Source organism: Lytechinus variegatus, chromosome 3, assembly GCF_018143015.1.
Source record: "Lytechinus variegatus isolate NC3 chromosome 3, Lvar_3.0, whole genome shotgun sequence".
In the NCBI taxonomy this organism is placed as follows: Eukaryota; Metazoa; Echinodermata; class Echinoidea; order Temnopleuroida; family Toxopneustidae; genus Lytechinus; species Lytechinus variegatus.
Genome location: NC_054742.1, coordinates 66,559,933 through 66,577,253, shown reverse-complemented (window position 1 = coordinate 66,577,253; position 17,321 = coordinate 66,559,933). Strand labels below are relative to the sequence as shown.

The 17,321-nt window shown below is 37.0% G+C and overlaps 1 protein-coding gene across 1 annotated transcript in view; it reads left to right on the top strand.

The window, feature by feature from the left end:
- Window positions 1–17,321, top strand: part of LOC121412125 — a gene marked incomplete at its 5' end in the record, with an annotated part of 43,001 nt that overhangs the window by 13,317 nt on the left and 12,363 nt on the right. Inside the window, 12 exon segments of the mRNA XM_041605030.1 lie at window positions 550–695; window positions 1,113–1,239; window positions 2,239–2,342; window positions 3,158–3,198; window positions 3,200–3,262; window positions 5,198–5,348; window positions 7,162–7,917; window positions 8,424–8,663; window positions 9,560–9,780; window positions 13,614–13,833; window positions 13,944–14,684; window positions 16,162–16,453. Coding sequence (XP_041460964.1) covers window positions 550–695; window positions 1,113–1,239; window positions 2,239–2,342; window positions 3,158–3,198; window positions 3,200–3,262; window positions 5,198–5,348; window positions 7,162–7,917; window positions 8,424–8,663; window positions 9,560–9,780; window positions 13,614–13,833; window positions 13,944–14,684; window positions 16,162–16,453 — 3,102 coding nt within the window.

The window sequence follows — 17,321 nt, the reverse complement described above, 5'->3', positions numbered from 1 at the left end:
ATCCATACTGCACACACATCCACTTTTTTAGCTGTTGAAGGGGCACAGTTATTACCCCAGCTTTTAAAGCTAGTTATCACTTTTGGTGTTCACAATTTTTTGAGGGGTTCTTATCTTTAATGGGTGGAGTGCAGCATAATGTGGGTGAATATTCTTGTTAGATTTTAACCCATGACCCTCTAATTGCAAGGTGAGAGTAGTGCTGTTACATGTATATTTTTGTAATGTTATCAGATCAGAAGCAGATCCTTATAGTTTTAAAAGTGTGTGTAATCGAGTTTTAACAGACATGTATTAATCGAGTATGATTATTTACCTCTGGGATTGACCTGTAAATTCACCATCCAAAATACGTTACCAGGACTTAAACCTCAAAACTCTGGGCGAGCTGTAGCTTCTCTCGTGTCGGTTGGATCACAGGCAAACTTCACAATACCCATTTCATTACAATTACAACTTTCGTTTCAATTACCTCTTTACTATGCTAACAGTCCATTGTCAGATTACTACAAATTCCTTTTCAATTTTTTTTTTCAACTATGCATACAGAACTCCTGTAGCCTCTTCGAATGAATCCACGCCAACCAGAAACATCTCTGTCCCTGACACCGTGGGTATAGCTGTCGTAGCTCCGTGTTTCCCGAGAGATGAAATCTTTACCCAGAAGACGATAAGTGATGCAGACAGGCCATTCAGTACGTATCTTCCCATCGTTCTTTTCAGTGGGGACTTTAGATTGATAATTGTATCTTTGGAGTTGGTAGTTCAGAGAACAATTCATTTCCAATCAAACACCTATCTCAATCCATTTCGCTGATCTTTGTGATGGGTATTCACATGCAGACAGGCTGTTTAGTCTGTGAAACATTTTTTTTTTCATTAGGAAGTTGCCCTTATCAATGTAGGAAAGATCGAAAAGGGTAGAGATGATAAGCAATATACATATACTTATTTGAAAGACGGTAATATTCTCCTTTGATATAGCTCCTAACATCTCTAAATGCATTACAGATATTTTGTTATCCAGGTCATCAGATCCTGGCATATATAGGACAATATGTTTTAACAAGCCTTAACATCAATGATATCAGTTGATTGTTTTCTCTTTACAGTTGAGAAATATAATGAGTACTCTGAGAGGAGTTACAGAGTTTGGTCAGGTCAGCTTCTCAACAAGAATGGCAACAGCTGCCGTGTGTCTCTCGTCTCATTCGGGCTTTCCTTCATGCCATGCAAAATGTGAGTTCTAAAATCAATGTCCCATATTCTGAAGACAGGTTTAACTTAAACCATGGTTCAACACTGCTAAAATTACGGAAACCCAAAAATGTCAAAATTTCCTTACATTTTATGTTTTTTATGTTTATTGTGCTCTTTTCCTTACTGTTGAATGGTGAAGAAAGCTATCTCATTTCTCCTTCCGAAGCAGATTGATTTGAGTAAAATGAGCTGATCCATTAAAAATTATACTGTTACAGATTTATGCCAGTATTGTCTATCCATAGTATTGTCTACTTAACTTTAAACCAGAGTTTAAATCAAACCTGACTTCAGAATAAGGACCAATGTGTCATCTTTCTTTTCAATTTCAAACTCATGTCCTAATAATGGCACTGGTTTTTTTTTCAGTCTGCTGATGAATGAGACCAAATGATGATGATATTCTGCCTTTATATAGTGTTATCCATAGGAATGTCTTTGTGCACTTTACAGATCTTTCCTGTGGCATACAATGAATGTACACCCTCCATTCCAACAACAGTTTCAAAACTTAATTCTTAGAAATACTGCTTGGGCGCTTATTGAGTTTCCATTTAAAGTTTAACAAGTGCAGTGGAGGGATTTTAACCTTGAACTTTTGGTACAAAGTCTAGAAACTGATCCACTGATATGTGGGTGCATCGTGTTCTAGTGGTTTTGGCTGTCCCCTTTCAAAAAGGGTCGTGGGTTCGAATCCTAGCCATGGCATGTTTCCTTCAGCAAGAAATTTATCCACGTTGTGCTGCACTCAACCCAGGTAAGGTGAATCGGTACCCGGGAGGATTAATTTCTTAAATGCACAAGCGCTAATGGGGAGCTTGAGCTAAGACCTGGGTAACAATAATAATAAGAAGATAGATTGTTTCTAGATAGATGGCGCTATTCAAATGCCAATTTTTGTTATTATCCACCATCTCAACCTCTCTCATTTCCTTCATTACTATCCCACATATATCTGATTCTTACATTGACGTACAGGCCAGAAGCCTTGAAAGCATTAAAAGCAGTGAGGATAAGAGAATTAAGACTACCAAACAAGGTCTTTACAGGAACTGTTCCAGTGCTTTCAAGAGTCAAAGAAGGTGAGTTCTCAGGCCAATCCTTGGCAGTTTTCCACAGGTGTTGTTGTGACACTGCCCACCATTAGTGGTTGCCAGTTGCATTGTGTTTTCAGGTCATCCAGATGTCCATCCATCCTGTTTTCAATTGCATGATAACTAAAGAACCTTTCCATATTAAACTGGTTCAAGTTTGTTTACAGGAGTGATATGACGATAATATGATGAGGAACTACTAAGTTTTGGGGTCACATGATTAAAGATCGTATACATTGAAATATCTCATTCCTGCCATAACTTAAGAACTGTTTGAGGGATTCCCTTCAAAATTTTGTTGATCGTTTGACAATAATTTTAACAGATTTAGGGATCATGAGGTCAAAGGTCACAAAGGTCATTACATACATGAACATATTTGTTACTCATGATAACTAATGACCAACTGTTCGATCAGTTGCTGCTCATGTATGCATAATATATGTAAGTGAGAATGCTCTGGGGGGTGTTTCACAAAGATTTAAATATGACTTAGAGTCACACTTGAATACAGAGTTGCATACGGTATGAAAGGCTTGACAACATTATTCAAATCGTGTCATGAGGACACGCACTACTGCGTATCTATCAATAAGATTGCGCATTGCATATTATGTACACGTCAGCATTTAAGTGCAACTTAAGTCACACTTAAATCTTTGTGAAACACCCCCTGATCTGTAAAAAAAATAATTGTTGTATACCTGTTCCTAGTAAAATTTCTTCTGGACAAACATTCCTGGAGTCCCAAGAGCTTTGACTATGGTATTGTTAAAAAAAATCTCTGATTTATTTTCTGATAGCCCAAGCGAACGGCAAGTACTACTGGTATGCTGAGCTACACTTCACTGAGTCTAGATGATGCAGTATATTCAAGATTTCTGAATTACCTCTCAGAAAAAGAATTGGTAAGTTGAGTTCATCACTCCAATTGATAATGTATTTGCCGAGTATTTCACAGTGGGATTTATTTTTGTCATAAAGAACCACATTAATCTTTTTATATATTATATATATATATATATATATATATTATATAGGACAGTGATTTCCACGATCACGGAAAGGTCCTTTTGAAACGGAAAGTGGCATTTCAAATGGAAAATTACGGAAAACATATTTTCCCTCAAAATACACAGAATAGCGACAGAAATTACTAAAAAATCACAACAAAATAAGAATATTAAATGGCCACAAAACCCCAGAAAACACGATCTCACTTCGCTATGATCATGACAATTCACACATCGTGACTGCACTCGATATCAGCACGGACAGCACACTCGATTGTACCCCGCCCCATACCTGGCCGGCCGGATTGGGCTTCACTGTACACATATCGTTCCTACTACACGGTTTGTGTTGCTGCCCTCTACGTTTGAAGATGTAACAGCATGATATCGTGGCCTTAAAATCCAAGATGGCAGATTGGCAAAAGCCGTTGACTGATGATAATGAGGTAAAAAACCCACAAAATTATTGATGAAATATCATTTCACTGTGAAATAATGCTAATAAGGTGAAAGGTGAGGAACAGTATGCATGCTAAATGTCTTTTTTAAAATATTATATATACCCGCATAGATCCAATTAGAACAGATTCTATTGTGTTGTTGGTACAGTAGCAGATAGAAATTTTGACCAGTGTGAGCGTACGTGTGATTTTGCTATTCAATGTGTAAACAGAATTGTCACTTTTCCGTGTGCAAAGTCTATGGGGAAACGGAATTTCTGTTTTCTGACATGCTGAAACGGAATTTGAGATTTTCTGAAATTGAAAAGGCAATTTTTTGAAACGGAAAATCACTGTCCCTGTATATATATACTGTTGCTTGATTATCCTAGCGATAGAAATATGAGCTATAATTTGAAATCCGTTTGCCATATGAATAATCCAACTTTAACATTAATTATGTTTCCAGTTTAGTTAAAAGAATAAATACACTTTGTTTGTGCGGTTGCTTTAGGGGAATTCTATGAAATATTCAACCTTGTCTCACCCTCAATTTCCTTAATTTTTATTTCACTTCATGAATTGCTTGAACCATAAGTTGAGTGTATTGCACCTTTTCCTATGTACAAAGTACAAAGTGGAAGCAAATCATTTCAGGAAGGCTTCTCATAGGGGTTTGGATGTCTGTATTTTTTGGCATTGTCTTTTAATTGCTTATGGGGAATTCTATAAAATATTCAACCTTGTCTCAACCTCATTTTTTCTTAATTTTTATTTCACTTCATGAATTGCTTGAACCATAAGTTAAGTGTATTGCACCTTTTCCTATGTACAAAGTACAAAGTCCTCCAGGTTGGGCGTAGGGTTAACAACCCTACACCGTAATAAATAATTTGTTACAGAAACATTTACATTGACAATAGGTTTTCTAGTCTCTTGGTTTCCCTACTCCTCCATTGCCCTTGATACACCAAGGTGGTATATCCCATAAGAATAGCCTTGCAAGAGAAAGAGAAAGATATATTTTTTCAAGTACATTTATGATTGGTATCCTAGTAAGTGTAAGCCCCACAAAGTCATTCAAGTTAATAAACCCTGCTTCGCCGTGTTGGGTGTTTCATAAAGCTGTTTGTAAAGTTACGAACGGCTTTACATATAACTAGAACATGTCCTCTAGTTAAGTCAGCTACATAGGTATATACATGTGTATAATTTTTCTCAAGAAGAGGCATCAGCTGTGTGTAAAGTTATTCAAAACTTTTTGAAAACACCAACTGGGTTTATTCCTTTTAATAGAAAACTTGATATATTTCTTAATATTTCTTACTATTAAAGAGGATTTTTATTTAAATAGAATTTGATGAGGCAATTATTGTTTTTCCTCTCGTAGGTACTGAAGAAGGATCTAGGGGACAGAGTGCTCCTATACATCCTGCCGACTGGCAGGACGACTCAAAATCTAGGACTGACCTCAACCTCACATCCTAAAATCATGCATTGCCTTGTCGAATCATGTGTGCCGATGGTCAGTCACCTTACAGGTTAGTTTTGTCTTGTGATCAGTCACCTGAGGAATGGTTATTGGTTGTTATAAACTGTCACCTGACAAAATAGTTGTCAAAAACAATCACCTGACATGTTGATAACTGTCACCTGACATGTATTGTTATTAGCTGCCATTGGTCACCTGACATGTGTGAAAAGTATCACCCAACACTTGATATGTTATAGTATATAAGTCACCTGACTAGATAGCTATTAGCTATCATAAACAACCACCTGAGATGTTGATAACTTGACAAAATGGTTATTAGTTGTCACAATCAATCACCTGGCATACTGTATTTGATAGATCTCACATGACAAAATTGTTGACATGGTCAATCCCTATTACAGTTGACATGGTCAATCCCTAAGAGGTTAGGTAGCTCTGACCTGAAAAAGTAAAATATTAGTCATCACCTTGTATCATGATCAGTCATTAGACAGCTTAAGTAGCTCTGATGACTATTCTTCTGTCACAGTAGTTAAATCTTTCAACATTAATTTTTGTTTTAGAAAAAAAAATTGTATGTGACTGAAATTGATTTATATTTCTGCTGTTGGCCATATATTATGTTGTCTGATACATTTCAGAATGCATGGTTGTTAACCCTTAACCCTAAACTGACTGGGGGGGTTAAATCAACCCCCCTCAACATTTTCTGCTATCATTCCGCCTCGCGAAATTTTTTGACCACGCCACTTTGAGTTTACACTTTCAAGTCTCGCGCATCTTTTGAGACCAAATTTGCGATGCACGGGTATGCGGTTCCGAAATTACGCAACATTTGGTAAGTGCATGTCAGACCAAAAATTGTTCCAAAATGTGATTTTGTGTACAAAGTCAATGCAAATTGAGTTTTCTCATCTTATTCATAAAGATATGATTATTTTTGCTTTAAACGGCTGAAATCAATTGATTTTAGCATAATTATGCTTCAAAAAGGTTGTGCAATGAATCTGGTGAAAAAACAAAGAAAAACAAAAGGTTGAAAAACAAAGAAATACATAAGAAATTCATAAAACAAAATACATAAGAAAATGATTTCCAAACCAAAGTCTTTTTTCAATTGCCATTGTTAAGAATGCTACAAAGAATATTTTTACTAAAAATTAGCATTCTAGGAGCTTCACTTAGTGAATTAGAGCAAAAAGAATGATTTATGCATTAATTAGCATAATTAATTAATATAAATTAAAATCTCCTTATTTTGGAAAATTTTACCATACAGCCTTGTAGATTACATCACACACTACCAGCGTGCAAATTTTTGCGGCGCTCGCGTGATTGGCAGCCGAGTTCTCCCCCCCCCCCCCTGGCTACAGAACAGCCCAAAAAGCCCGGCCTAGTTAGGGTTAAAAGGACTGTGATATTTGAGATGTATTGAGGATGGGGGGGCATGATGCCCCCCCCCCCTTCTGATCTCGGCCGCCGTTCGTGTGAATCTTTTGTTTTTTTCAATTGAAATTATTAGAGACCATTTAAAAACTAAATTAATTTAGCAGACCAATTGGAACGAAAAATAATCTCCCATTTATGAATTTTATCTCCCATAGACTTTGTACACAAAGTAGAAAAATGAGCCATTTTTGGCATGACATTGCCTCGTTAAAAAGTCACGTGGCGTCGCGATGGTATACCTGTGTTTCACAAATTTGGTCTCAAAAGTTGTTCGAGACTTCAAAGAAAAAAGTCTTAAAATTTTGCGGCCCATCATGCCCCCTCCCAGTCCTTTTAAGGTTAATACTTGACATAAAATTTGGCTTAGCCTTAGAGTTAAAGTAATTTTTATTTTTTTCATTTTCAAACAGATATTACTGTGAAGCAACCAAGACATCAAGTAAAGCCAAACCTGGAATCCGCTCCAATTCATGATATTGACAAGGACCACCTGAAGCGGCTGAGGTTTCAGTCATCCCTCGCCAAGCTCTTCTATGAGCAGAACAAAGAACTGAAGAGCATTGGTGTCAAAGGAGACAAAGAGGAGTGCCCTGTGCCTGTAGCTTTACCCAGGCAGCCATCCTTTGAACAATCTGTAGAACAATCCTCAGTAGAACCAGAAGATGACGATGAGGTGGAGAAAGTTTCAGTAATGTCTCCAGCGAGTCCTGATGAGCAAGTGGATGAAAATTTGAATGTGTTCATGCCCAGGACACAGCAGATGGACAGTCTGCAAAGCAACCAAAGAACAGCATTACATTCAAAGCCTTCAGCATCACCCATAGATAAACGTCCTTCCACCGATAGACAAGACTGGAAAAACTTAACTGATAGGAATAGAGATCAACTTGGCAATAAGCAATCTTGGGATCATTCCCATCCGAAACCTATTCACCCAAAAGACCAAAGGAGACATTCGGTTGAAACCAAAGAGATCCATGCCAAGCGAGACCCACCTGAAAATCATAAACAATTGCAACTTGGTGAAGTGCCAAATGCCCATGTGGGTAGACAAAGCCCGAGCCATCATTTACACAGTTCCCGTCCATCAGAACATTATCAAACGGGACACCAGCCGCACCAGCAACAACCCATTCAGACGGAGCATCAAACTGTTATCCCAGAAAGTCCAAGCAGTCCGCCACCTAGTTCCAATCTGCCAGAACATAATCTATCAGGACACCAACAGTATCAACATCAACTCGCAAGGAGAGAGAGTCCGTCTCTCATTCAAGACAGTCCAAGTAGCCCTCCACCAAGTTCTTATCTGATAGAACATCAATCAGGACTAGAGAATCGGTCTCTAATCCCAGACAGTCCAAGCAGTCCTCCACCTACTAGTAGTTCCAATCTACCAGAATCTCATCAGTCAGGACATCATCATATTCAACAACAGCCAGCAAGGATAGAGCATCACCCTGTCATCCAAGACAGTCCAAGTAGTCCTCCACCCAGTTCCAATCTGCCTGAAAATCATCGACCAGGACACCAACCGTTCCAGCAACAGTCATCAAGAACAGAGCATCGGTCTGTCGGCCAAGAAAGTCCAAGGGGTCCTCCACGTAGCGCTCATTTGTCACAACATCATCGACCTGGACACCAACAGTACCAGCAACAACCGGGGCAAGGACAGATCAAGTCGGTCATCCGCCCCATGGGCACTGGTCAAGTAAAGAATGGGGTCCTCCTAAAGGACCTCCAAGGGGAATGGAATCCAGTTCCAAAAGGCCTCCACAGTTGCCTCATCACCAGCAAAGGCATCCATCTAACCCTTCAAGTAATCAACAGTACAAACGTCAGTCAAGCAGTGATTGGACAAGCCAACAGCCAAATGCTAAGCATAGACCATCTCAGGACAGGAGACTGCCAGAAGGTATAGATCAATTTCATTTATAGATGATAACAGTTGAAAGATTTTATGCACAATCACAAAGTTGAAGGGAGATTTTCAGTTGTTTTTTTCTTTCTAAAGGTTTTTACAGTTGGTCATATTCTACATTCTCCAGTAGCATATCATAAAAGTAGACAATATTTGTGCTGAAGTAGCAAAATTGAGATGAACACAGAAATTCTATAACTTTCAAATATCAATAAATGAGACAAAGCCTCTGTTTATTAATGACTTTTCTGTATTTTCAATTTCCAGATACAGCAATAAAATTGTCTTATGAACATTAATCCATTGTAATTTGCTTCCAAGTTAGGTTCATTACTCAAAATGAATTACTGGGCTCTCACAGTTTGCGAATTAGACTCTATGAACACTACAAAAATTGCATTTTTGCCTTTAATTTATGCTCAGTTATCAATATGCATGACTTTAACTATTGTTAAAGATTTGTTGGTCAATAATTTTAGGAAAACTTTTTTTTTATTAGAAATGCTTCACACAAACAAAAATAAACATATATTTACATTGCAAGAAAACAAACCAAGAAAAAAAAGAGTTTATATTTATGTTTATTCTTCTTTTATGAAATCAATATGGCCCAAATTCACAAAGATGGTTTGAAACCCTGGTTTATGCTGATTATATTAAGTATTTATGCTGATTTCAGCACATACATTGAGATAAAATCCAATAATGAATGCTCACTTTAGTCATATTCATGTTTGTTACTTATGTTACCACTTAAATGTGCCTACTGCATATTGAAATTATTGAACGAAAAGAATTAGCTGATTCAAAACCATTTTGTGTGAATTAAACCATTATGCTTCCATTGGATGATAATTGTGTTATGTCCTCGAAACTTTTTCTCTCTCCAGCTGCCAAGCCTGATCTGCCCCCACAGATCAAAGAAGTAGCGTCCAAGGTCCACAGCATGCTGACCGGTGGTATAGACCTGGCTCTCCGAGGGGCATCTGGGGACACCAACGTCCCAAAGGTCCGGCAAGAGACCGACGATGAGAAGATCGCGAGGATGAGGGCCACTCTGCAAGCCTTGGTGGAGGAAAGGGAGAGATTAGCAAAGAACAATTCAGATAAGGTCTACAAATATTTATATTCATGATGATAGATAATTACTGTTGTATCTTTTTATTTCACTGTGGTTATTGGAAAGCCTTTTATTGTCCATTATGCCCAAATTGGGCACTTGCTTGGAAACTTTCAGAGAAAATGCCACTTGGTATTGTACCATCATGTCTCATTGCAAGATATTGAAACAGTATTACCACGATAAACCCATTTGGTGAACTTGGAATGGTCTAGTTGCCCTTTTGTTGATCTTCACCTGTGAGATTTTCCACAAAGCTATTTGAAAGTTATCCACAATTCTATCAGATTATCAATCATTTTGACTCCCATGGGCTACAGTTGGAATATTCTGATCTTTGTTGATATTACAAATTTTTAGTTTAACATGGATCTAAGCGGAAAATTTTATATTTTTAAAAGTTTGATAAGGGTTGTATGAAATGCACAGACATGTTTGATTTAAATGAGGAAATTATTACATGTTGCAAATGTTGCGCAAGGAGGGGTAACTCATCGTCGTAACGTTGCGCGTAACTTAACATACCTCCAAACCTGCATTGGCTAATTAGGATGGAGCCTTCTCAGATTGACAGTCGTTTTAGAACAATGGGATATTGGACAGAGTCAAATTCTCTATTCTGTTTCAAAAAAGTGACATTTGCGTTTCTGTTTTGCTTGGTCCCCCCCCCCATAGTTCTTATTTAAATGACTATGTTTACAAAAAGTGATGAATTTAAATAGAAAATGCAGGGGCTGTGTATGAATAAGAATTATTAGCTTTATTTCCGTGTTTAAGTTATCATTTTTCTCTACCAATAAGAATTTTTTGGTTCTCACAAATTGGAGGTTGAGAGTTATTATTCTTCGCTTTATAATTAATGGCTGATGAAAATTTACCAACTCTGTTCCTCGTGTAGATAATATTTTAAATATAAGCTAATACTTCAGTGACCAGCGTACATGTATTTTCCTGATTATTTCACTTTTGAATGCTGCGTTTTCAATCTATTATCCGTGATGAAATTTCCTCCATGTTGGCGTTGAAAATTTTAGTCATCATGAAAAACATGTAACTCTACAGTAATACCCATGACAGGATTGACAGCTTAAGTTTTAACTTTTATTCTGGTTTTAAGGTTTCTCAATTAATAGCAATTCTAGAATAATGAACATAAGTAATTTGACTTTAAGTATTTTTCAAGGACAAAAAATCAATGAGGACTATGGGTGTCAGAAGAATTGTCTATTTTTGTCTCACCAGTATAGCAGAGGGAGACTATAGGCGCCGCTTTTCCGATTGCGGCGTTGGCGTCGTCAACATTGAAATCTTAACCAAGGTTAAGTTTTTGAAATGTCATCATAACTTAGAAAGTGTATGGACTTAGTTCATGAAACTTGTGACATAAGGGTAATCAAGTATTACTTAACATCCTGCCTGAGTTTCAGGTCACATGACCAAGGTCAAAGGTCATTTAGGGTCACTGAACTTAGACCATGTTGGGGGAATCAATATCGAAATCTTAACCAAAGTTTTTGAAACGTCGTCATAACTTATATGGACCTAGTTCATAAAACTTAGACATAAGGGTAATAGTGTTTCGCTAAAGATCCTGCCCAAGTTTCAGATCACATGATTAAGGTCAAAGGTCACTTAGGCCAACAAACTTTGGCTATGTTGGAATAATTTGAGGGATTGTCATCATAACTTTAAAATTTTATGGATCTAGTTCTTGAACCTTGGACAATAGAGCAATCAAGTATTCTTGAACATCCTGTGCTAGTTTCAGGTCACATGACCAATGTCAAAGGTCTCTTAGGGTCAATGCTCTCTGGCTGTGTTGAATTGGCATCACAACCTAAGTTTATGGATCTAGCTCATGAAACATCGACATAAGTGTAATCAAGTATAAATGGTTGTTTTGCACATGTCTTACATGTAGGTCACATGATCATGGTCAAAGGTCATTTTGGGTCAATGGATATAATATTTTATTATCATGTTAGTGTTTTCTTCTGTGAATGTTTATTCATTGGCTGTTTACAAAGGCATTACTGCTGCTATATTGAATTGCGTAATGCAGGCGAGACTGCCAGAGGCGTTCCTCTTGTTATCATTTGAAGATAATAATTAAAAAATATCAAGAAAAAATTAAAAGCCCACCATCATTTTTATTTGGATTTAAAAAGATACCAGCAATTGATTGCAAAATGTAATTTAAGATTGATTGCTAAGTGCTAAGTTTAATCAGTTGGTCAGCATCTATCATTTTAAGAAAAGATCACTCTTAAATTCTACAATATATTTACACTCTAAGTCCCAAGCAATCAAAGATTTTTTATTGCCAAAAAAATCATTGACAGGATGTGTAAAATCCTTTTGCCCAACACTGTGTTTCTACTTCTCATAATTAGGGTTTCATGTAGAAATCACAAAATTTTAATGTACTAAAAATGTAATTGATATTACTTTGCCATTGTCCACAATTTTTATGCATTATCTGAACTGTCATACACTCTAGTTTACGTAAAATTTTAATGCACGCAGATGTAACAGTATTGCTGATTGCATATTAGATGCGTCCTGCCGTCTAAATCATCTTATTGCTTTGCTGCAAGTACACAATTTTATCAGGAAAAGTGTATTTTACCAAATAACTATGTCCTTACATTAAAAGTTAGGAATATTTAGAAGGTGATTATTTTATTGGTTTTTTTTTAAAGATTTATATAGTATTACCAAAAAAGGAAGGTGTAAATAACTGTATATTATAAAATTAATTTCTTGATTAAATCCTGTAGAGAGGATCTGATCAGGTTTTCATCACTTTCAATTGACAATGGTCTTTCATTTTAAATAAAGTGTTTTCAATACTTTTTAGGAAAAGTCTACTTTTTTATTGAGTTGAATGGAATAAAAATAAAGCAAATATGAAATATACTTCAAAGTTTAACTATAAAACAGTTTGGCAAAATATTATGGAATTATAGCAGGTTATAAAGGTGACATGCAAATCAGACAATTGAAGGATTCATTCACTAGATTTTCAGATATATTTTCTTTTATTTTGTGAGGAGTACAGCACTGCTTCCCAAACAAGAAATACATAGAAGTAGTAATACAGCTGGACAAATATAATGTCATCATATATTTAATTTCATACAACCGCTAGTATACATCTAATTACATAGATTTGACTTCTCTCACCTTATTTTGTCATTTGATTTTTTTGGGAGGTGAAGTTATTTTATATTTCTCTATTTGTTTTATTTCTTAATCTAGGTAGGCTTTCTTGTCAATTCAGTAGTTATGATTCTGTACTTCATGTTTGTTTGTTTTTGATAACTTCTTGCCTTCAATAATACACTGTCTTCAAAATATCTGAGCATTTTATGAAGTGATATATATATATAGCGGTGTAAATTTCTTCAGTTATTTTTTTCAATAAATTATTGCATAAACAGAAGAAATTTTCAAAAATTTGTGGTATGTACTGATTCCGGAATGTTATTTTTCTGGAAGAATTTTTAGATGGATGAGATGTGTGTTTATCAGTTCTCAACGAACTGTCCATACTTTCAAAATCTGACATTGCCATTTCCTGTCAAGTAAGTGCTCTTCATATTAGAGTAGTATCCCTTTGATCATTTCCAGTTTTATTTGATATTATTTGGATCCTGTCAAGTGTAAGATGCATATGAATTCAGAGAACGGAGAACTGTTGAAACCGTAAAAATTTACAGAAGTACTTTGAATGATTTACTGAAAGATTTACTCTTTCAAAGTTACAGTAATTGCAAGTATATTGCTAAAACTCTGATTTCCTATGTGTTCTTGCCTTGCAGAATTCTGCAAATCCTCCCACATCAGTGACACCCAAGGGCAATCAGGTCTTGTGCAGCTCTTCAGCCACCTTGGACACTACCTCGGAACCTAAAGCACATTCTACAGAAAGCCACAAGGAGAGCACAGTAGAGAAACCAAAAGAGTGCAAAGTTGTAGAGAAATCCGGGGAAAGTGCATTACCTAAGGGAAATGGCAATGATACAGATATGAAGATGAAAGGTCAGAACGCACTTACGGAGGGAAAAGGCAATATGACGGATGTAGAAATGAACCCGATGTAAGTGCATTAACCAAAGAGATGGGCACTGTGACAGATGGAAGTGTGAAAGGAAGAGTAGACATAGACAAAGAAAATACAACAAATTCGGTGGAGAGTGATGGGGGGAAGGATTCCCAGAAAAAAGCAAAGCAAGAAAAGGTGAAAGAGAAGGATAGTGTGAAGAGAAAACCTGAGGAGATTGAAGAAGAACCTGCTAGAAAGAAAATTAAGGTTGATGATGTGCCTACCGCAGGAGCGGAGACGAAAAGCAGTGTTCCGACGCAGGATGTTCCTGTTTTGCCAAAGGATCATCCTGCTGTGCCAAAGAACAATCTGCAAAAGAATGTTGAAATAGGTGAGGGTAAAACAGCAAGTAAACCTATAGGGGGAACTGATCAACAACCGAAGGAACCACCAAGTCAAGAACCAATCTCTGCGACGACTCCTCTTGCCAATCCAGTGAAAACAGTACCAGCAACCAAACCGCAGAAAGATCAAAAGAAGCTGCAGACTCGTGAGAGGAAACCAAAGAGCACTGTCGAGGACAAGGGCAAGATGTCCAAGAAGGAGACATCGGACATTCCAAGTAAGGTACCTAAGGAGATCACCAGTGCTTCTCAGATGAGGGAGTACCTTGAGAGGAAGCATGGTACTAATAAGAAGGGCCCTGAGGAACCTATCTCAAGTGCTTCTGAGATGAAGATGTTCTTGGAGAACCCAGACAAGGTATCAACCAAGATGAAGAGAATCAATAGTGCCTCTGAGATGTGTCAGTTCTTGAACCAGCCTTTAATCAAGAACCAAAATAAAGGTCAGTACGTCTTCATGTTTCCATTTTTCTGTGATTAACGCTTGTCTCATATCTTGCAATTTTATGCAGGCAACATTGACAATTAATCAAGGAATTCACTTGTCTTTACAAAATTGCTGATGGAAATCTTATTGAAGATTAATCTATTTGAAACGTAGTGTTTTTTATTTAAGTTCTTCTATGTCTGTATTTGAAGTTGTGATTTTTTTTCTTTATAGTTCCAAACAAGGAGTCAATTTGAAGATAATATGTAATAACAACTGTAAATTTGATATCAGAAGCTTTTTAAAATCCCAGATTTTGCTGTGTAAAATTTCCTCAATTACCATTCTTTCTAAAGCACCAAATTTGTTAGAAATTTGTTAGAAATTTAGAATGCAATCTTCCATGTAATTGTTTTATTACATAGTCATACGGTAATTGTTGAAAAACTTGATCGATAAGAATGTATATATTTTATGACCATTCAGTGAATAAACATTGATTTAAAACTCTGGGAACGAAGAAATAAGTATGTGAGTGGGTGGGTAAGTGAGTTATTGGATGGATGGTTCCGTGATGTGGTTATCGAGTAGGTGAATGGATGCGTTCAAGATAAGGTGAGCGTGCGAGTGAGTAGTTGTAGAGTGAGTACAATGAGTGACTGATTTAAAAGGTGGATAAGTAAGTTAGTGAGTTGATGAGTCAGTTAATGGTAGTTGATGAGTGTAAGCAAATGAAAGATTGGTTGGAATGGGTGAGTGAATGATGGGTTAATGAGTGTGTGATTTGGGTGAGTGAATGGTGGGTTGATGAATGAGTGAGTAAATGGTGAATTGATGAGTGAATAAATGAATGAATGGTTGGTTGGTTGATGAGTGAGTGAGTGAGTGAGTGAATAGGTGAGTGAGTTAGAAGATGAGTAGATGGATGAATGATGGATAGATGTTGAGTGAGGGAGTAAGTAACCATTATGATGAGTTGATGACTGAGTGAGTTAATGAAAGAATGGAAATTACATTCATGAAGGAATTGATTTTAAGATCCGCTTGCTTACTGTCCAATGTTTGATAAAATCAGCTCCAGTCTATCTTCAACAGTTAATATCAGAATACTAACCCTCCCGCAACTTGCGCTCATGCAAAAAATCACTCTTAGAAGTTCCTGCCATCAACACCCAGTCCTATGGTTCCCGATCTTTTTGTTCAGCATCCCCTCAACTTTGGAACAACCTAGGAGCATAAAATAAGCAGACTCAACTGACAAAGTCAAATCTATGTTAAAAACTCACCTTTTGGTTAAATAGATTGTCCTTAGCATATGCAGCTTCAACTGTCTTCAACATGTATAATTTAATCTTAGCTGAAATTTCTTGTCTTCCTATGTATTTTCCTTAAACGCTTAGAGACATTATTTGTGATAAGCGTTATTTAAATGTTTATTATTTTTATTGTTATTACAAATAAACAATCAGTGTCCATTACCTTCAATCCTACAGGTCGGTCAACAGCGGACAATGCCCGCTTGTGCCGCGAGCTTGAAGGCAAATCTCGAGACGACCTTCTTAAGAACCATGATGGTGAATTTACGAATAGCCATCTACAGAACTTCCTCAGCACCGGACATCAGATCACCTGGAGCCTATCCCAGGGTCTACGGGTCACCGTTGAGAGGGATATGGCTGGAGCACTGCATCTAGACCCGCCTCCCCCTGGGACTCCGACCGAAGTGATGACTGAAGTCGATGCCTGTAACTCTGGCATCATGGCGGTGTGCCATAGCTCCCAGCGGTATGAAATCATTAGGGTTCCATTTCGTAAAGACTATTTACACTAATAAGTGCAGTATTTCTGTAACAAACTGTTAGTGTAAAATTGTTATCATAACAAGTGTTATGACACTAGCCTTAGGCGTTACATGGCACTGTTTCTTGAAGGGTTGCCATCATTGACGAGTTGTTACTTACTAATCATCACCATAGTAACACTGCTTCATAGCCAGTCAAAACCAAGAATTTCACCGAAAATGTCAGTGATGGCAACAGTCATGAATCAGTGCCCTGTGGTATCAAGACATCAGTGGGGTTATTTTCACTAATTTGGTCTTTTCCAAGCAGATGCATGGCTTTCAGTCGCACGTACTGTACATTGGTGCTCAAAAGTTAGTGAACTCCACCAGTGGTCAAGTTCTGCCATGTTTTAGATATTGTGAGGTCAGGTTATATTATTACATTAATTATAATTTATTACATTCAATTAAGTTTGTTTCTCTTTTGAGCATACAACTAACAATTGTCGATAAAATCACTATTTCATGAAAGGCTCCCTCAAAGGTCTCGCTCTCAATGACCTATTGTGTTTGAACATGCACTTTCAAGGGTAATGTTTTTACCTTTTTGTCATCACTAATGTCCATCATTCACAACCATGCTACCCTCTTTTTTGTCGTCCCTCATGACATGTGCACATGCGACCTCTGTGCATTATCTGACTGGTGCAGTGACAAATTGTATACCACATGCAAGCGAGGATTTCACTTTAATTTGCAGTCCCACTTTTATCCTTGCACCTGGGTAGGGTATATCATGTAGGTATGGTGCATTACTATTGCTTCCACAGCATTTTATAAACTCAGTCATAATTAAAGCATTTTCCAAAA